The 20,024-nt window shown below is 37.8% G+C and overlaps 3 protein-coding genes across 4 annotated transcripts in view; all 3 read right to left on the reverse strand.

The window, feature by feature from the left end:
• Positions 1–10: 10 nt before the first annotated feature.
• On the reverse strand, positions 11–5,918 carry LOC107707582 (deoxynucleotidyltransferase terminal-interacting protein 2-like). 2 transcript variants are annotated; one of them, XM_016511660.1, is made up of 7 exons: positions 5,779–5,918; positions 2,244–4,324; positions 1,966–2,104; positions 1,696–1,791; positions 855–1,019; positions 524–633; positions 11–381 (listed from the first exon to the last, which is right to left on the reverse strand). In XM_016511660.1, exons 1-7 carry the CDS (start codon positions 5,851–5,853, stop codon positions 273–275), a joined length of 2,775 nt encoding a protein of 924 aa, XP_016367146.1. In that variant the 5' UTR covers positions 5,854–5,918; the 3' UTR covers positions 11–272. The 2 variants fall into 2 exon arrangements, with proteins under 2 accessions (XP_016367146.1, XP_016367144.1); XM_016511658.1 differs by having other exon boundaries at positions 2,244–4,327.
• Positions 5,919–6,962: 1,044 nt separating this feature from the next.
• LOC107707584 (glutamate--cysteine ligase regulatory subunit-like) lies at positions 6,963–13,711 on the reverse strand. Its single transcript, XM_016511661.1, has 7 exons — positions 13,403–13,711; positions 10,383–10,448; positions 9,748–9,832; positions 9,606–9,662; positions 7,549–7,751; positions 7,348–7,462; positions 6,963–7,234 (listed from the first exon to the last, which is right to left on the reverse strand). The coding sequence occupies exons 1-7, from the start codon at positions 13,523–13,525 to the stop codon at positions 7,062–7,064; spliced, it is 822 nt and encodes a 273-aa protein (XP_016367147.1). The 5' UTR covers positions 13,526–13,711; the 3' UTR covers positions 6,963–7,061.
• A 639-nt stretch (positions 13,712–14,350) lies between these two features.
• Positions 14,351–20,024, reverse strand: part of LOC107707571 (sodium/glucose cotransporter 4-like) — a 9,359-nt gene continuing 3,685 nt past the window's right edge. The window contains exons 5-14 of the mRNA XM_016511638.1: positions 19,706–19,811; positions 19,527–19,607; positions 19,230–19,435; positions 18,971–19,106; positions 18,682–18,789; positions 18,132–18,235; positions 17,699–17,823; positions 17,194–17,362; positions 16,863–17,078; positions 14,351–14,818 (exon numbers count right to left, since the gene is read on the reverse strand). Coding sequence (XP_016367124.1) covers positions 14,498–14,818; positions 16,863–17,078; positions 17,194–17,362; positions 17,699–17,823; positions 18,132–18,235; positions 18,682–18,789; positions 18,971–19,106; positions 19,230–19,435; positions 19,527–19,607; positions 19,706–19,811 — 1,572 coding nt within the window. The 3' untranslated portion in view covers positions 14,351–14,497. The remainder of the gene's footprint in view (positions 14,819–16,862; positions 17,079–17,193; positions 17,363–17,698; positions 17,824–18,131; positions 18,236–18,681; positions 18,790–18,970; positions 19,107–19,229; positions 19,436–19,526; positions 19,608–19,705; positions 19,812–20,024) is intronic.

Consider the following 20,024-nt stretch of genomic DNA (forward strand, 5'->3'; position numbering starts at 1 on the left):
AACAGTACACTTTCTTTGGACTTGATTTATTGTGACTCCACAGAGGTGTAATCAGTCAGCCAATCTCTATAGAAAAAAAACTCTAAAATCTATAAAAATCATTATCTCTGTACAAGTTGCATGTTTTTTTTTTACATGCAATGTGTATGATTATAACACTAAAAATGCCTTTTCAATAATCCACCGTAAATAAGGCAACTATATATTTTTATTTTCAAAGGCTAAACAATTCCTGTTCAGGAAAGAGGAAAAAACTGATTTGCCTTATGAAATTATTTATTCATTTTCTTTTTATGGAACTTGTGCTTCTTTTTGTTCATCTTGCCAGCAGCCTGTGCTGCTTTTTCTGTCATGATCTCTTGATATTTCTTTTTGTTATAGCTGAAAAGAGAAGAAAAGAGGTATTTTAGTACGACAATTAATTTAAAACAATAGTGAGCACAATCTATAATAAAAGCCCATTGTCATGAATATGAATCATTCATTTACTCCATATAAAGCTAATCAGCCACAGCTTTCTTACCTTCTAAACTCTGCATCTGCAAGCAGCTCCTCCACCATGGTCCTTTTCCTTTGTTTCTTAGGGATTCTTGAACTATAAAAGTCTATTGGGTTGTCAACCACCGTACCAACCTGAAACAAAAAGAGCAAAACTTTACTAAAGAACAGAACAATATATGCCACCGTCTGCTTTTCTTTAAACATGTACGCCTATGGTTGATTGCAACGTCAGTATTTTGATAACCATTCTCATTTTTTGTTTTCACCATTTTTTTTTTTGTCTAAGGAACAATGGCTTTTTGAAAAGTTGTTTGAGGGGAAAGTCTGTTGCTGATAAAGACTTCCCAACCAACCTGAAAGTACTTGGGAGGTCCTTCTCTGTCATTCTTCTTGTAGAAGCGCTTTGGGTCCATAGCTGAGCGCATCTTAAGTGCCTTCAGGTCATTTTTGAGCTCTTCTGTTAATTCAGGAGCTCTCATGTTGAACCAGCCATCACCAGTTGTCTTTTCTCTTTCCGCCTGTATGACAAATATCGCACAAATAAGATTAGTACATCGCTTAGAAAACCCTGATGTAATCAAAAGCATGAGAATTACAAACTTTACTTGTTAACACTATCGCTATAATGACTTGAGTTTTCGCCAGATATCATAACCATTTCTTGAGTATTGAAGATTTAAAGTGACACACTATTGTTTCTAAGTTTTTATCTCACCAAGACTACATTTATAATAAAAAAATACTAAAAAAGTATTTTTGAGAAATATTACCATTTAAAATTACTTTCTTGTGTTTAAGTATTTTAAAATGTAATTTATTCTTGGCAAAGCTGAATTTTCAGCAGCCAGTCTTCAGTGTCACATGATCCTTCAGAAATCATTCCAATGTACTGTTGTAAACACTTATATAACAGTCACATATTTGTTGTAGCAACCATGATACATTTTTAAATAGAACTCTTTTGTAGCATTATAATGTCTTTTTTTTTTCACTTTTGATCAATTTAATACATTCTTGCTCTAAAGTATTAAACTCATTCATGCTTCATACTACAATCATACTGACCCCAAACTTTTGAACGACAGTTTTAAGTTTTCAAGATGAATTAATAAAAGTAAAAAAAAAAAACAGCTTTCCCTTCAAGGAGACTCAAAATGTAAGACCATCCATTTGTTCATGAACTGGCGTACCCACCTTGCGCTTGAGTTTAGCAGCATGCTTTGATTCACTGTATGGTGGCACAGCATCTTTTTTCTCAAAATCCGGAACGATAACACTCTTCTTCAGCAACTACAAAATGAATACAACATTTTTCATGCTCTTTAGCTTCAATAAGCATCTCCACAAACTGCTTTGAAATGTTTTGAAATGCTTATGATAAAAAAAATAATAATATTGAGAAATATTACAATTTAAATATACAAATATAGTCAATGTTTCATCTAATAAATGATTATTATTTACCTCATCTGGATTGTTCAGGTCCTTCTGGGTTTTCGAACTGTTGGAAAGACTCTTTGGCTTGTTGCCATCAAAACTGATGTACAAACCACCAAGTTCCTTCATTTTCAGACCTGTGTCAATGGCACTAGATAGCTGTATCCTGAGCGAGAAAAAAACTGTTTGACATTTTCAGACTAAATATAATTTAAACATCACATGTAAATATTTACTGAAGAGCTACAAATATTTAAACACTTTTAATATTTAAAAATCAATACAATAGGAGAAAAAAAACTTACAGAGGCTTTTTGGAAGTGAACAGCACTTTTGAATCTTCATCATTGTCATCTTCTTCCTCATCAACAAAATCCTCCTCATCCTGTTCCTCGGTTTGCTTGGCATCAACATAATACTGTTTCTTAGACCGTAGTCCAGGTTTAGTGTCTATGACAAACAGTCCGTTACCGTGTGCCTCTGGTTTTTCTGACGCCTGATTTCCATCAGGGCACATCACATCGTCTTCACTCCGCACAACTTCAGTTTTCTGTGAACAACCTTCCTCCTCTGAAGACAGACCTTCATCAGCACTGTCTTCATCCTCACTGCTGTCGAGTAAACTGATCATTTTTTTCTGGGGAGGAGGTTTCTTAGATATTTCCTCTGTGGTGATCAAATTTGGTTCAGTGTGTGAGCTTGTAGAAGGGCCTTCAAGGTCATTCAACGTTACAGAATCGTTTCCAGTTGTCTTAATGGTGTCATTAGCTTCCTCATAAACGATTACACCTTTCTTTTCACACTCAACCTTGTTCTCATGCTCCTCAACCACAGTTGACACAGGATCTTCTAGGGTGGTTTCTACCACATCCTCCTTCACAGGCTCAGAACACGTTTGCTCCTCAATGGCCTTCTCAACCACAGCTGGTTGAGGAACTTCTGCCACAGCTTCTACCATATCCTCCTTCACAGGCTCAGAACATGTTTGATTTTCAACAACATGGCTTGTCTCCACAAATTCTGGCTCATCATTTTCCATGGCAACATCTCCAGGCTCTTCAGTTAGTGTAGCAGAAGTTTCATCCACAGGTTTTTCTTGAAGTGCCAGAGTTTCAGTTCCACTGTCCTCCACCGCCTCAACATCTTGCAAGATGCTCTGGGGTTCCTGCATCTCGATGGGCTCATCCTGATCAAGAACTACAGTGGTATCTTCAGCTCGCTCCTCAATCATGGTGTACTCTTGAGCTTCACTGGTGTCCATGGTCACAGTGCTATCCAGTTGTTCTACTGTGTCTTCAGCTTTATCTCCATCAGGTACTGGAATACTTTCAGGATGAGGTTCAAGCTCCTCACCCCGTTCCTCAGGCATGGCAGCAACAGTTGTAATGGTGTCACCTACATCAGAATTCACTTTTGCTTTACTTCTTGCCCTGGTTATAGGAACCGCACGGGTACTACTAGCAGACCCAGTTCGGCTACTACAAGGAGTCCCCCTTCCTCTTTGAGGGCTTGGGCTCCCCTGAGAATTGCAGACATCAGTAGCTACCGATTCTGAATCTGATTCACCAAGTTTGGGTTGACGCCTGGTGGATCTCCACGGACTCGTGCTGGGACATGACTTGCATCCGTCTGACTCATTTTCCTCGTCAACTCCTGTTTTGCGCCTACTGCCTCTCTTCTTGGACACTGGAGAAGAAGGGGTGTCTGTGGTTTCCTCAAAGCTCAAAGGGATCGGCTGGGTCGGTTTGACCTTCTGGTTTCGAGCAGATCTGCGGACCACAGAGCCAAGAAGGCCAGAAACACTGGAGGAGCATGACTCTGGTTCAGATGAATCTGCTTCTGCGGAAGGAACAGCAGTCTTCCGATGGCTCCTTGTTATCCGACGAGTGTCCATAGCTGTAGTGACAGACACAGCAGAACTGCAGGACTCGGTCCCTGTGGGATCATCATCATCGTTCTTTGCGGCATCTTTTGTAGCAGCTGAAGTCAGAACACGCTTCCTCAGGCTGCGCGGAGCACTGCGAGAACGGGTCGCGGACACCTCAGATGAGCAGGATTCAACTTCGGATGCCTCGTCCTGCACAGTGGGCTTCTCCCTGACTGCAGTCCTCCGTCGGGTTCTGGGTGTCGCCTGCACATCAGAAACTACAGAGCAGCAGGACTCTGACTCAGACACATCAGCTTCATTGGTAGAGTTTGGTTCCTTTTTGTCAGCAAGGAGACGTGTGGATCTTCTAGTTTCTCGCTTGAGCGGACTAGCTACTGAGGAAGAGGCAGTACCGTCATCCTTCGGCTCATCTGGCTGGGAGTCGCCTGCAAGTTCGGAGTGGGACTGGTTTTCCTCCATTAGCGTTCTGCGCCGTGTTCTTCTGGTCGAAGGAGTAGGCTGCTGTGAGAACAAGGATATTTGCTTCAGATTATTTGAGGATTCCTTATCAGAATAATGTTACAGACATTTGAGTTGATATTAGAGCTGCACGATTCATCGTTAAAAGATCGCAAGCTTCACAAACAGTCTTTTCAACTACACAGTATTATTTCGGTCTTCTGGTCATTCATATTAACACAGAAATTCTGGGATGAAAGTTTGTAGTTCAGATATAAACATTGATGTCTATGGCAGCGATCAAAATAGGGCAAATCCCCTTTTGAAAGTAATTGGCGCTTCAAATAACGTTTGTGTCGATTGTTTCGCCACTAGGTGGCGACAAGTGACTGTTAAACAATGTGTCATTGAATTATTCTTTCAAGAGATTTGTTCAAAAACGCTGACTTACTGAATTCATCCAGTAATTAAACAAGTGAAATATTCTTGAAGTGAAGTAAAAAATAAAACTTTTTCATAATTTTAATATTAAAAATTGGTGTATTCAATTTATTATATTTTAAATACATATTAAAAATGTTTAATAGTTCATTCAAATTAATAAAACACTTAAATAGACTGCAGCAATAATATTTTGTCACATTGTTTTGTTTAGTTCAGAATCGTGATCTCTATTTGAGACACACAAAAAAAATTGTGATTCTTAATTTATCCAGAATCGTGCAGCTCTAGTTGCTATGCACTAAAAGTTAAATTCTAATCATACACGACCAGTCAAAACAAGTTTGGCTTTACTTATTCAATCTTTATTTATACAATGAAATTAAACCTATCAAGACAATAAAAGTATGGCAAAAGTAGGCATTGCTCAGTGATGGACTGAACATTGATAATTTAAAGGTTGCATGAGGGTTTTATTAATAAACTTTTGAAATATTTAAATTATCACACCGAATCTGGGTTATGTTGTCTTTCCCACCAAGACTTCAATACTTTAACATTTAATAAACTGACAGTTTTACTTGTTATAGAATTAATGCTAGAACCTAATGACAAATACTGCCACATGCTTTGCCAGAAAGGATGAAATTACTTACAATTCACCCAAAACATATGGTCACTTTATAGAAAACTAATATAATTCTCGTTTATGTATACATACGTGGAGGAGGGGGTGGCAAGATGTTGTACATAACAGGAGTATCGCACATGGTGATACTGCCCTATCTGCTGCCCAAAGCTACACATGCAGCCTACAACTGTCTTATTTGTTTACATAACTCAAGTCGAAGAAGAATGCAAAACTGACGACAAAAAAATACGAAGGGACGACATTATCTTTTTGAATACGAACGTGATTTGTCAGTCAACAAGTTTCCCAGATTTGCTCGGGCATGTATGGACACATGGGGCGGCTCATTTTTGCAAGAAAATACATACAACACTGCAATTACAAGCACACACTGGCGCTTCCGAAGAATATATAGACTAAACTACTTAAGTATCCTACATACCGTGGCTCCAGAGTTTTCATCGCTAGTATTTTTCACAGGGGAGCCCACGCGTGTTCCTCTCCTGGTGGCCACCATCTTGCCACTATGATGATGTTAGACGCACTTCCGCTTGCGAGACGCGTTCTCTGGACAAAGATGCGCAGGCGTGACTACTCGATGCAGGAAAGCATCGCTGAGCAGTTTTGAGCGTTGGGCGAGTTGCAAATAATGATATGGATTTCTGTCTTCTTGAGACACTATTAAAATTAATTCATACATTCATTAATGGAAAAAAAAAAACTTCAGTTTGCGTTAGGTCTCAGGAGGATATTGCTTACATCTAACATATAAATATTGAAATGAAAGAAACCCAATGCCAGTCCATGTTTCGTTTTTCAATTCCGAAGTTTATAAACCACATTAAAAATGTTTAACACAATATGGGAAAATAGTAATTACATGTACAGTACATAAAAGAAAAACTCTATTATACGATTGGCTCCAAAAGGAATCGTCATTACAATGAATAAATAACACAGGTAAAAATATATATTCTGACTATTCGTTGGATACTGGAACTATAATCATTATTTTCCTTCGAGTGTGGAATTGTCCAGTGTTCTTATATACAACGAGTTAATGCCGTTCATGCCATGCATGTTTACAGCCTCCCATACAGTTACATATTTGAATATTTCTTTTTATCAGATAAGCAAGGCATTTTGTTTACAAAGGGATGCAAAAGAGATAGAATCATCTGTTGAAAACGGGTAAGAAAACATTTAGTGAACACTCCAAGCAAAGCATCGATCAAAATAAATGATACAAACTTAAAATGCTAGCATGACTTAAAATTTAACATTAAAATTTAAAGTAAAAAATACAACTATGAGGCCCACTCTTTAAAAAAAAAAAAGTGGTTAACATTTTTAAATAAAACAGAAAAAAAAAATCACAAAAATTACAGGGGCAATGATTAACAAAACAATCTTATGGTATTTGAATAATCTTAATCTGATGTCCTATCAACCATTGTTTTATATTAAATTTGTACCCTTTTGAAAAATACAGAGAATTTAACCAGGCCAGGTCAGGAAAAAGAGAGGCACTTTGCATTTATCTACAAGAACAGATAGCTGTCTAAATATTCTAAATCATGAGGAAAAAGTGGGTCGAGTGAATTTTTGTTCTTTTGAAAATTCAGATTCACTTTAGTGTGTTGACAAAAAAAACACCTGTAAAATATGCATCAATGATGTAGTAGCTCCCTACATTTTTAGGAAACCCTGTTCAAACTGGACATGTTAAAGGTTGTTGCCCTTTTTAGCATGAACAATGTAGCCTTTTGCTTTTATGATGCCTCTGCTCTTGACTATGATGGAGTACCGTAAGACCCACTCCAGCCTCCAATCGTCCACCTGCAGGTCCTTACTGCTCCCCTGCACTGCTTCCTGGAAGCCTGCTGCACTGATTAGCTCTAGACGCAAGAAGAAATATTGGCATTATTAGACATGCAGTTTCATAATTAAACTGCAGAACCAGTTCGTGCACGCAGTCATCGAGCTCAATGACTCAGCATAAAATACACACCTTTGGGGTCATTGTGCGTAAGCAATTGTATGTCAAACTCTTTAGCAAATGCAGTGAGGTCTGGAGGCATCACACAGCACGAGGCCAGATTCACCTGATTACTACTTGGCTTTACCTGCATAGCATGAAAGAGCACAAAAATACATTGTAAATAATCAATTATTCTGTTATGTGCAGAAGAAATGCACACTCACAGCAGACCTGAGCCCAGTTATACAGCTGCTCTAAAAGAGTTTTGTCCAAGTCGGACGTGCCGATGGCAGCGATCTTCTGGCTTTGCACAAGACTTTCCAGCTCCTCCCACAGCGGCTGCAGGTGGGTCAGCGTCTGTGCCTCACCCTCGGGGAGAGGAGGTGGAGCAATGATCACTGAGTCCAACTGAGATACGCCTAACGAAAGACAAGCTGAACAACACAGAGGAGAGGAGAGGGGGTTATGGTCAAATCAACTGAAATTAATATTCACATACACTACCGTTCAAAAATTTGGGCTCAGTAAAAAGAAGAAAAAAAAATTATTCAGCAAGGATGCATTGAATCGCTAAAAAGTGACAAAAACTTTCACACTGTCACAAAAAAATTATTTTGAACTTTCTATTCATCGAAGAATCTTGAAATAAATGTATTATGTTTTCCAAAAAAATATCAAACAATGTTTCTTGAGCACCAAATCAGCATATTAGAATGATTTTTGAAGGATAATGCGACACTGAAGACTGAAAATCAATGCTGAAAATAAGTTACATAAAAAAAAGAAGTTATTTTTGGTATTAAAAATCTTTCTAAATATTTAAGTTTTGATGTATTTTGATCAAATAAAGCAGTTTTGGTGAGCAGAAGAGACTTCTTTCTAAAAGCAGTGTATATATTGACTAGGTGATTTGAAAGTGTATTGACAAACTGATTTGGTTAAAAAAAAATAAAAAATACTGCTACTTAGGTATATTTGATGCCACTTGTTAAAAATGATGGTCATTATTGAACATTTTTGTATGAATTTTATTTCTAATCTTCACAAATTAGTCATATCATGAGGACGTTGCTGATTTCTTATTCTAAGGGGGCATTTATTAGGTGAAAAAAATATTATTTTAATTAATTATGGGTCATAATTAAGGGTCAGAGAGGGATCATTAAAAAAAAAAAATTACCATGATAATAAGAGGACCTCAGGGAAAAAATATATATATACAGCGGGTAAAATAAGTATTGAACATGTCACCATTTTTCTCAGTAAATGTATTTCTAAAGGTGCTGTTGACATGAAATTTTCACCAGATGTCGGTAACAACCCAAGTAATCCATACACACAAAGAAAACAAAACAAATAAGTTCAGAAATTAAGTTCTGTGTAATTAAATGGAATGACACAGGGAAAAAGTATTGAACACATGAAGAAAGGGAGGTGCAAAAAGGCATGGAAAGCCAAGACACCAGCTGAAATCTATCAGTAATTAGAAAGCAATCCTGCCCCTAGTCAGTGGAAATTAATATTAGTTGGTTCAGTCCCAACACCTACAGTACCAGGATGATGAAGATGAAACAAGGGTGGACATTTCAGCGAGACAAATGATCCAAAACACAGCCAAGGAAACTCTCAACTGGTTTCAGAAAAAGAAAATAAAGTTGCTAGAATGGCCCAGCCAATCACCTGACGTGAATTCAATAGAAAATAAGAACTAAAGATCATAGAGTTCATAGAAGAGGCCCACAGAACCTTCTAGATTCGAAGACTCTGTGGAAGAATGGGCCAAAATCACACCTGAGCAATGCATGCGACAGTTTATCCATACAGGAGGCGTCTTGAAGCTGTCATTACCAACAAAGGCTTTTGTACAAAGTATTAAATACATTTCAGTGGTTCAATACTTTTTCCCTGTGTCATTCCATTTTATTACACAGAACTTAATTTCTGAATTTATTTGTATTGATTTCTTTGTATGTATGGGTTACTTGGGTTGTTACCGACATCTGGTGAAAATTTCATGTCAACAGCACCTTTAGAAATATATTTACTGAGAAAAATGGTGACGTGTTCGATACTTATTTTACCCGCTGTATATATAATGTGATCCCTTTCAGTACTAATTTTCATATTTACTCTAATTACATGGAGCCTTAAACATCTCAAATACGCTCTTAGTATGCTCAATTCAGTTAGATTAGGGTAACAAACTTGCACTAAATCTACATAAACAGTTTTACCTAATTAAACATAATAATATTCATATATACAGCATCACATTAAACAGAACTTACCCATGTCCACCGCACTTCTGATGGATGAACGGTCCGACTCAGTGAGAAAAAGCTTGACTGTAAAGACATTTAAACATATGTAATAACATGCACATGCACTGCAACAGCATTCTTTAATGCATTAAGGATCAGTAATCTTCACCAGACACTTTCAGCTCCTCTCTCTCCTCTGGGGTGATGGCCTCTGTGTTTTCTGGAATAGTGCAGTCCAGAATGCTGGGAAGCTCCTGAGAAGAAAATCAAAGGTAATTGCAAAACCATGCTATCATGGAAAGTATCCAGTCACTTACTGGATTATGCATTATAGTTGCATAATTTTTGGGCAATCTTGTGTCTATGGAACTCACTTTCCTTTGCATGTGAAAACATTAGACACCTTGTTAATGGACTGCATGAAAGGAATGCATCAATAAGCCTCAGCTTTTGTGTGCTAAGACCTTTACTCTCTACTTGCTGAGCTCTCAGGCAGATTCGCTGACAATGGCAGAAAGAGCCAGAGCAGAGGCACAGTGGCCCCATGCCATGAACAATCACCATAACAACTGTCTTTTCATCCCACTGCCTATATATGCTTTAATGGTGCAAAAGAGGCAGACGGTTTGCTTTCCCACAATCCACAGAGTGCTCAACTGTTTATGTTCAGTGGGTCTGATTACTTCATGCAACTGAAATCTTTAACATGTCAAAGATGACATTTGTTTAGCTTAAAACGGCTTGTTTATAAGTTCTCAAGGTTTCCTTTTTCACTTTCGTAATAAGTGTCATGCAAGGTCTTACAGAGTCAAGAGATGACGGCATTGTGGCAAACCACTCGCTCAGTGTGCCTTGGATGCAGTCTTGTAGCTGTGGATTCAGAAAACATTGAAAAACATTCAAATTATGAAACATAAATACAACATCTTGGCAGCCTTTCCAAAACATATCTCAATATTTATATTCATAGACACTTTTGGCCCTGTAGGCTTTTAGAAAAGTCTAATTTAAAAAAAAAAAATGCATAATTTTGATCAAATAAATGCAGCCTTGGTGAGCATGAGAGATTTCTTTCAAGTCTTACTGATCCCAAACTTTTTGAATGGCAGTGTGTTTGTGTGTATAAACATGAAATAAAATGAAACATTTTATATACCTAGTGTACTGTAGAAACACCGTTATAGACTGTTGAGCAAAAAGATTTAAGACATCAAGACATCATTAACATTCCAGGTATAATCTTGCAATACCATCTACAATCTTCACATATACATGTTTAAACATTACTAATACGCTTGTGTGGGCTTGAACAATAAGCCTCGTTTTTATGATGGATGTCGGAGAGGTTTTAGACAGTAGCTATAGAAAATGCAGTCATTTGTCAGACATCTGTTGAGATTATAAGACATCAGCATGACATTGCATCATTCTTCATTCCAGCATGTCAGAGGTCAGGTCACGTTTAATTCTGTACATCTTCTGTGACAGGTCTAGTGAGTGTTACTAGGCAGAAGCACTGCTTGTATGCACAGCTACAACTAAGGATGGCAAAACAAAGCCCTGGGGTCTCATTTATAAAACTCTCTGTAGATTTCATCCTAAAAGTGTACGTAGGCACAAAAGCTAGATTTTGCGTACGCTCAAAGTTTTTCAGATTTATAAAACCATGCGCATGCCAGAACCTGCGCAAAAATCCCTTTATTAATCCCAGTCAGGGAAAGATTGTGCGTACGTGCGTCTCCACCCTGACTCCTCCCCGAAATCACCATATATGGCGCTTACAACGCCTAGTTTTACTATGCATAACCTCATCTGCATATCATTTATATGCATATTCCCATCCACGTGACACCATGTTTAACACTATCAAATGCTGCGTTCAAGTCCTCCTGGGACGTTCGTACTAACGAGTTGACAAATCGTAATTACGACGTCAGGTGCGTTCAAGTCAGTTTAGTCGACACAAGATGGCGGTGTACCTTCTTTTAATAAATTACAAGAAAATACAACAGGGTCTGCATTTTTTTTACTTGGATTTCAGGAAACTCGGGGCTTAAAGAAAATTTCGAGTTTCCCACTCATAATAAAGACTTGGTGGCGTTCATGTGCGTTCAACTCGTAAATACGATCTATCCGACATGACTTGAACGCACCAAAATGTACAAGACATTAAAGTCCGCGTGAACCGGAAGTTGCTGCCGACTTTATTTCAGTGTAGTGACGTATTTCCAGCTGAAACGGAATATTGAATAGAGGGCATGGTTTTATTTTTACGCTCCTCCTCTCTGTCTCTCAACGGTTGGAGGGGTGTGTTTAAGGATATTCTGCCTAAGCCGTCAAACTGACGTCATCAGAAAAGGAATGCCATTCCAGAGCGGAAGTAAATGTTCAGATTTTGATTAAAGATCACGAAAACAAACAATTTTTTTCAGCGGATTAACTTGCACGGATTAATTGCTCACATAAAGACTAGCAATGTGCGATAGTAAATTAAATAAAGTCAATTTTGATTTCATGCGGACTTCAAGGAAATATGAGATACGGACTATAAATGCCATTTGTGCCACACACATACATTTTTATTGCTAAAAATAATATTTTCCGCCATATTATGTCCGCCATAATATCGAAGTAAGTGCGCATCATTGATCATTGTTCTCGCTAAAACTATTTTCTCATAACATGAGATGTGCAGTTTTCTTTAAAGATAAATTATTGTGCACCTATAGCACTCCTCGCTGTCATTAAAACATAACATACCACAGGAAAAGTAATCAAGCGTATCCACATATCCACTACAAATAGGCTGTCTAAATTCTTATCATTTTGGTTTAACTTCCGAGTAATGACTTTATGTAATTTCAGTGCTTATCTCCATTAATGAAAGTGAAATATTTAATGTAAATGTATATGATGAAATGAAAACAGTTTTATAATCGTTGTTTACTTCATTACTTTTCTCTCTCCAGGGAAAAAAAGTCCGTACGCATGGATCAGAGTTTGCGTGCAGGTGCGCAAATTTTCCCGTCAAGTTTGTTTTTTATAAATCCCACGTTTTGCGTAGGAAGTGGCGTACGCCTCTTTCAGGGCAGGTTTTGTGCGTACGCAACGGTTATAAATTAGGCCCCTGGTCATTTGAACGTAAATGCAACAACAGTGCGATGCACTGCAAATTCTCATACCACATTTTGCATACAGTGGCATGTCATGAGCAGCACGAGGCAAGCTGTTCATTGACGTCATTAATATGGAAGCAGACGGATCATATCTTTTAGCCCCGGAATCATTATGTGAGCCGACTCAATCTTAATGATTCGACCGAACCGATTCGCAAAGCTTTTGGTTGTAAGGTGTTTTATGTTCATGCTGGAACATGAAAAAGAAACTTAGAACCATTTTTTTTCCCGAACAGGAATGCCAGTATGTAGAGGAAAAGTAGGTATAATTAGGCTAATCGTAACAGAATCCAAATACAAAACAAATGTACACAAAATCCAGTTTATACAACTAAAACAACCCATATTTCAGAATTTATATTGAAAACATACTTATTTAATTCTTTTTTTAAAACGCTCGTAAATGATTCGTGCGAACGTCTAGGAACACTTGAGTGACATCTCAAATGATTCTGTGAACCAGTTCGGTGAATGAACCGTCCGAAGGAGTCGATGCTTTAAAAAAGAACCGGACTTAACATAAATAATGGGGTGTCCGTGGCTGAACTCATTCACCGAGCAATATCACACTATAAAACATGCCGTACCCGTGCTGCCGAAATGGACCAATGTCCACCATTAGCACTGCAAACTCATGTCACAACATACCTCCTCACTGGGTGAAGACGGACATTTCTTCTTAAGTCGACTGCGGTTGACTAAATTCCCCGTGTGAAGCTTCAGGGTTGTCGCGTGATTAAAAAGCCGCTTCGCGTTTACATGAGGCTCCATTGCTCCGTAAAAATCGGTGACTGGAAACAAGTGTTGTCTATGTAACTATTAACCGTAGAATGCCCTCGGGTACGATGTTACCCTCTCTCTCTCGAGTGCACTAAACAGTGTAGTATGACTTTGCACTTGTAGTTCATTCAAGTAGAGAGGAGGTTAGAGCAGAGAGTTTCACGCCCACAATAAGAATATGGATGGGTTGCGCTGGAAACCTGGCAAGGATCAGCCCGACGTGGATCGGACGAGTGATTCAAAGCAAAGGTCAACCTTTCTGAGGCCCCCTATTGTCCAACACAATATTCAAAGGACCCCATGTAAACAGAGAAATTTCCTCTGCCTCTTCTTAAGAATGATAACAAAGGTACTGGCTTTCAAGCTTTTTTATTTATAGAAACAAGAAGTGAATCAAAAGAATCCTAATAGTACCTTAAGTATCTGTTCACTTCTGCATGTTCAACAATGAAAACAATCCATGAAGGGACAAACTAAAATAAGAAATACTGAAGTTTTTAGCATTGTAATAAGTTATATAGCCTACTCTTAAAATAACATATAATAAAATAATAATAAATAATTATATATTTTTAAGTCATTTACAGCCTGGTGAGGCCCCACCCTTGGGTGGGAACGATTACGAGGCCTCTTACCTGTTATGCTTTGTCATTATGACACAGCATGCATTATTACAGTATATATGTTTAATTATTATCACTGTGACAGTGAACCGTTTATAATAAACTTTTAAAATTAAAGGTTAGCCTAATTCAAAACCTGACTCTTTTTCAAATAAAAATCAACTCATCAAAATAACAACAAAGATGTGCCATTCACAATTGTTATTTATTAAGCGGGGAAAAAAAGACATTTACAGTAAATAAAATGAGAGCATGTAAGTGCAGACAACCAGATGTGTTTTTCATCAGTACTGGTGAGTTTCTTACAAAAAAAAGTGCCATTCAGAACTTTATAGTACATTCACGCAAAGTACCCCCAGAGAAAAACACTGACAGTGAGTAAAATGAGGGCATTAACATTGCAGACAGTCTTCCAGGTGTGGTCTTCTTCAATACTGGTGAGTTTCCTTTCCAGAGCCTGCCGTTCCTCCTCACTCATCTCTTGTTTAGCCGCATGGGACAGACCACACAGCCACATTCCAGCACGCTTCCACCATGCAGGCGTATCCTCATCTGACCCCTCTGACTCTGTAGTGCTGGGATCAGATTCTCTAGCCCAGGGGTCTTCCAGCTCTACACGCTCCTCCTTACTGTGTCTTGTCCACCAGGTCAAACGAACGAGCTAAAATGAAATATAAGCTCATTATATTAGCAGCTCATATTCAGTGTGTTTCTCCTACAGTATCATTGGAAATATTGTTTTGTGCTTATAAATATACTTTATTTTGATAGTCTAATTTAGACCTTCAACTAACTATAACTTTGTAATTACATGTTAACTACCAGTCATTAGAGTATTCGTATTAGACCATCTGCTTAATATCTGATACATTATTTTGATGGCCCCCAACAGACATTCTACTGACTATAAGTAACTTTGGAAGTATATATCAGTTAATTATACTAACCATAGAGTTAGTTTACATACAGTAGCAAATTAATTAAGAGTTAGTTGCAAAGTTACTAGTTAATAGAATGTCTAAAGTGGACTATTGAAATAAAGTATAACCAATACATTAATAAATAATACATTATGCATGCTTTCTTTGCTGTTTTTAATGCCAATTTTTTTTTAAAGTATTATCTTTATAAATTAATTTTCAAAATTAAGGTAGTCAGTGTACATGTTGTTTTGGTACTGTGGGGAGTTAAAGGGTTAGTTCACCCAAAAATGAAAATTAGGCTGTGTTTTACTCACCCCCGAGGCTTCCTAGGTGTATATGACTTTCTTCTTTCAGACGAATCCAGTCGGAGTTATATAAAAAATTGTCCTGGCTATTCCAAGCTCTTTCATTGCAGTCAGCTGTGTTTCAGTGCTTCAGTCCAAAAGAAGTGAAATAAAAAGTGCACATCCATAAAAAAAAGTGTCTCACACGGCTCAAGCACTGCAAAACCAGCTGACTGCAATGATAGAGTTTGGAATAGCCAGGACCATTTTTAATATAACTCCGACTGGATTCGTCTGAAAGAAGAAAGTCATAAATACCTAGAATGCCTCGGGGGTGAGTGAAACACAGTCTAATTTTCATTAACCCTTTAAAGCTTCTTTTTGTGAAAATTAATAGGGGAGGAAATGGTTCATAAATGAAATAAATTTAAATTATTATCAATCAAATTACATCCATAAAAAAAAGTGTCTCACACGGCTCCGGGGGTGAAAAAAAGTCCTCCTGTAGCAAATCGATGCGTTTTTGTAAGAAAAATATCCATATTCAAAACGTAATAATCAATTTAATCTAGCTTGCTCTCACTGTTGCACACGGAAGCAGCTCCGGGCGGATGATGTATGAGGTCGGTGTTGCGCATGCGCCGCTCAGAAGTGACGAATGTGGAAACGCAGCGGAGAGATCAAAACAAAACAACGGTCACGAATTAGAAGTACAAAACGAGGATTTGTAAAGAAGAATGTCGGAGGATTTCAATATAAGCCAAGAGGAGGCTGGTTTTCCTTTGCTAAAGTAAGGAAACTTTGCTTCCTTTGCTCCTGTAAACAAACGTTGGTTTTCACGAGACTCACCGGCACATGCGCAAAGCCGACCTCATACGTCATCCGCCCAGAGCTGCTTCCGTGTACAACTGTTGGCGCAAGCTAGATTAAAGTGATTATTACGTTTTGAGTATGGATATTTTTCTTACAAAAACGCATCGATTCGCTACAGGAGGCCTTTGTTCACCCCCCGGAGCCGTGTGAGACACTTTTTTATGGATGGGCACTTTTTATTTCACTTCTTTTGGACTGAAGCACTGCAAAACCAGCTGACTGCAATGATAGAGTTTGGAATAGCCAGGACCATTTTTAATATAACTCCGACTGGATTCGTCTGAAAGAAGAAAGTCATAAATACCTAGAATGCCTCGGGGGTGAGTGAAACACAGTCTAATTTTCATTAACCCTTTAAAGCTTCTTTTTGTGAAAATTAATAGGGGAGGAAATGGTTCATAAATGAAATAAATTTAAATTATTATCAATCAAATTAAAATAAAAAAAATAGTGTGATTAGTATGTGATATGTAATTTTTAAAAATTTCAAAATTAAGTGTAGTACATGGAAAGTCCCCAGGTAATTGGGTATGCAGCATTTATCTCCTTTTTGTAAGTTTTGTATAAAAATGGATATAAATAATTATTTAAATGTGTATGTATTTGAATTGCGGTTCATAGTTACATGTTGCTCTGGAATAGGTGCAGTGCAGAGGCTGACAGCTGTGATGATCAGAGCTGTCAGTGCAAGCAGGATGAGAGCAAAATACAGGTAGTGCACATCTTTCAGCAGGGCAGGACGAAGGTCTTCTTCTCCACATGATGGGGTGCTGTACACAAATTCCATTACCATCCTCACAGTGCCCACCACTAGTCCCACCATCAGACCCCAAAAAGCACCCTGTGCAAGATAAAAAGAAAACTTAACTTAAATGTTTTATCAACTGCATCAAGTGTTATAGGCCATTTAACTTTCACTTTATTGCACAGGCACAAGAAAAGGTTAATTAATTCACCTGCTCATTTACTCGCCCCCAGAAGATGGCCATAATGAACACTGTGGTGATGGGAGGTGCCAGGTAGCTAGTAATGGCCTGAATGTAGTCAAACAGTTGTCCACTATTGGCTGTTTGAATGACTGGAATCCACACAATGCTCAGGGCCACTAGCAATAAAATGAACACCCTGTGGATGTAAATAAACAGCAGCAATTAAGAGCCAGGAGACTCAGATTGTTTCGTGAAATAAAAAGTGTATATTTTGGAAAAGGACAACTGTTTTTAATTTGACAGTTTGCATATCAAGTATCTTTTAGCGCCCCAAAACAGGTCAACAAAACCACTCTGATGTGGTTAAACCACTTGGTGGAATTGGTGGTGGACTGTTTCCACTTTCGTTGAATTGGTTTGTATGCTTATAATGAGAGCATTCACTTTTTTAGATACTTCTGTTTATTTTCTGAAAAATATGTTGAAAATGAAAGTGTTCCGAAGTTTTTCCACAAAGCATTTAACAGACTACCTGCCCACTACCATGAGCTCTCTCTCAGAGGCCCGTGGTCGGATCCGTTGCCATATGTCCATTGTGAACAGAGTGCTGCTACTGTTGAATATAGAGGTGAGAGAGGACATGAGTGCTAAAGGTGACTATAGAGACATAACAAAATATTTAAATTATAATATCTATTATAATTTATCACAGACATATATTATAATTTAAATATTTTATTATGTATATCTATATATTACATTATATAGATATATATAATCATTTAAATATTTTATTAGAATATAATTCTAATACTATGAATGCTATTTAGAATAATTGTTAGTTTGTTAAAAAAATTTTTTAAAGCATTTTCTTGTCATTAAAATGATCCTAGTGGACGGAAAATATCAACTAATTGAAAAATCACACGATTATTCTGATAAAAACATAAGGTTGTCATACCCACTGGCATGAGCTCCATAACTAACTTTGGGTAGGCAATGTTAGAGCAGCCCACACTGGCCCCACAGATCTTCATACACTCCTCAGGATCCACACATCCTACTTCATCTAGAGAAATGCACAAACATCACACTACTTACCATAAAAAGAGAGATTTTTAATTTATGCAAATTAATGGTGTGGATAGTCCATTAAACCCCTTTTCATTGGTTTAATCAATGTTCAGGTAACATCTTTCTTAAATCCAGACCATAGATGAAGGGAAATGCAAAGAATGACTGAGTAGTACTTGGGTAGAGAGCTCTGCTGATCATTCCTGGCATAACTATGAAGAACATAGGGAAGACCTTGAGTTCTCAATTTCAATGAGGCACTTAAAAAGTACTTTGAAATATGTTTTCCCTTTATGATTTTCAAACTGCCACTCTACTTATCAAAATTGTATCTGAAGGTAAAAGATCTGTGTAGAAAACACACTGATCCTAGTGGACGGAAAATATCAACTAATTGAAAAATCACACGATTATTCTGATAAAAACATAAGGTTGTCATACCCACTGGCATGAGCTCCATAACTAACTTTGGGTAGGCAATGTTAGAGCAGCCCACACTGGCCCCACAGATCTTCATACACTCCTCAGGATCCACACATCCTACTTCATCTAGAGAAATGCACAAACATCACACTACTTACCATAAAAAGAGAGATTTTTAATTTATGCAAATTAATGGTGTGGATAGTCCATTAAACCCCTTTTCATTGGTTTAATCAATGTTCAGGTAACATCTTTCTTAAATCCAGACCATAGATGAAGGGAAATGCAAAGAATGACTGAGTAGTACTTGGGTAGAGAGCTCTGCTGATCATTCCTGGCATAACTATGAAGAACATAGGGAAGACCTTGAGGTAGCCACCGAGTACCGAACCACCTTTGGCATGAGACAGGTTTTTGGCAGAGAGAGACCTTTGCACTATCACCTTCAGACATGAAACAGATGCAATTGCTTGCTGTAAAACTATTGTTAAGTGTAAAGAGACACATTTGTGAAATCTTCTGCTGAATATTAAATCATGCTAAAATCTACAGTATTTTAAATTCACCTGGTCTGTGCACCACACCCATGTGGCCAGAACAGTGAGTCCAAAAATCAGGCCTGGCCAAGGAAGGTCTCCTGTCACTGGATCTCTGAAGATATGAAAGGCGTCAGACCGAGGAAGATGACAAGTGGTGTTGGGAACCGTGATAGCAGGTACAGCTCTCTCATACTGAACCAGCAAACCCTCATACCAGCCAACTTTGTCGAATGCTGACAGGGGAGATTCAATTGAAATGAATCACTGTACTTACCCTGGAATAATTAATGAAAGTATAACATTTCATCAGCGAGAGATCTATACCTATGAACATGAGGACAAATGCTCCTATTAACATGATGACGGTCTGTAAGGCATCAGTGTAGATTACTGCTGTCAGCCCACCTGCATTAAAACAAGCCACCAATTAAAGCACCTCAACTAGAGTCACATTTAGGCACAAGTTATCTAAAATGTAAGTCACTTATGTGTTGTTTTATTACCAGCTATAGTGTAGAGTGCAGTGACAGCTAACAGCACAACGGTGGAGACGTACAGGTCCCACCCCAGAGACACTTCGATGAATAAAGCCCCTGAAAAAATGTCTGTCTGGACAGAACACAGTTATGATTAACTTATTACACATGTATTACACTTTATTACAACTATGCTAAATTGCTATTTGTTGTTTACCGTTATAGTACACTTAATAGCATACTGTATTGTTGTATGCTATGGTTTAAACTTATTACACACTTTATTACAACTATGCTAAATTGCTATTTGTTGTTTACCGTTATAGTACACTTAATACACTTAATA

Source organism: Sinocyclocheilus rhinocerous, unplaced genomic scaffold (assembly GCF_001515625.1).
Source record: "Sinocyclocheilus rhinocerous isolate Xijiao unplaced genomic scaffold, SAMN03320098_v1.1 scaffold1166, whole genome shotgun sequence".
NCBI classification, from domain to species: Eukaryota; Metazoa; Chordata; class Actinopteri; order Cypriniformes; family Cyprinidae; genus Sinocyclocheilus; species Sinocyclocheilus rhinocerous.

Coding starts and splice junctions, on each gene's coding strand:
- LOC107707582 (XM_016511658.1), bottom strand. CDS start 5,853: ATGGTGGCCACCAGGAGAGGAACACGCGTGGGCTCCCCTGTGAAAAAT. Junction 1,792..1,965: donor ACCTGAACAATCCAGATGAG/GTAAATAATAAT, acceptor TTCATTTTGTAG/TTGCTGAAGAAGAGTGTTAT. Junction 382..523: donor GCAGATGCAGAGTTTAGAAG/GTAAGAAAGCTG, acceptor TTCTCTTTTCAG/CTATAACAAAAAGAAATATC.
- LOC107707584 (XM_016511661.1), bottom strand. CDS start 13,525: ATGGAGCCTCATGTAAACGCGAAGCGGCTTTTTAATCACGCGACAACC. Junction 10,449..13,402: donor CGTCTTCACCCAGTGAGGAG/GTATGTTGTGAC, acceptor CTGAATCCACAG/CTACAAGACTGCATCCAAGG. Junction 7,752..9,605: donor CAGAAGTGCGGTGGACATGG/GTAAGTTCTGTT, acceptor TGTGTTGTTCAG/CTTGTCTTTCGTTAGGCGTA.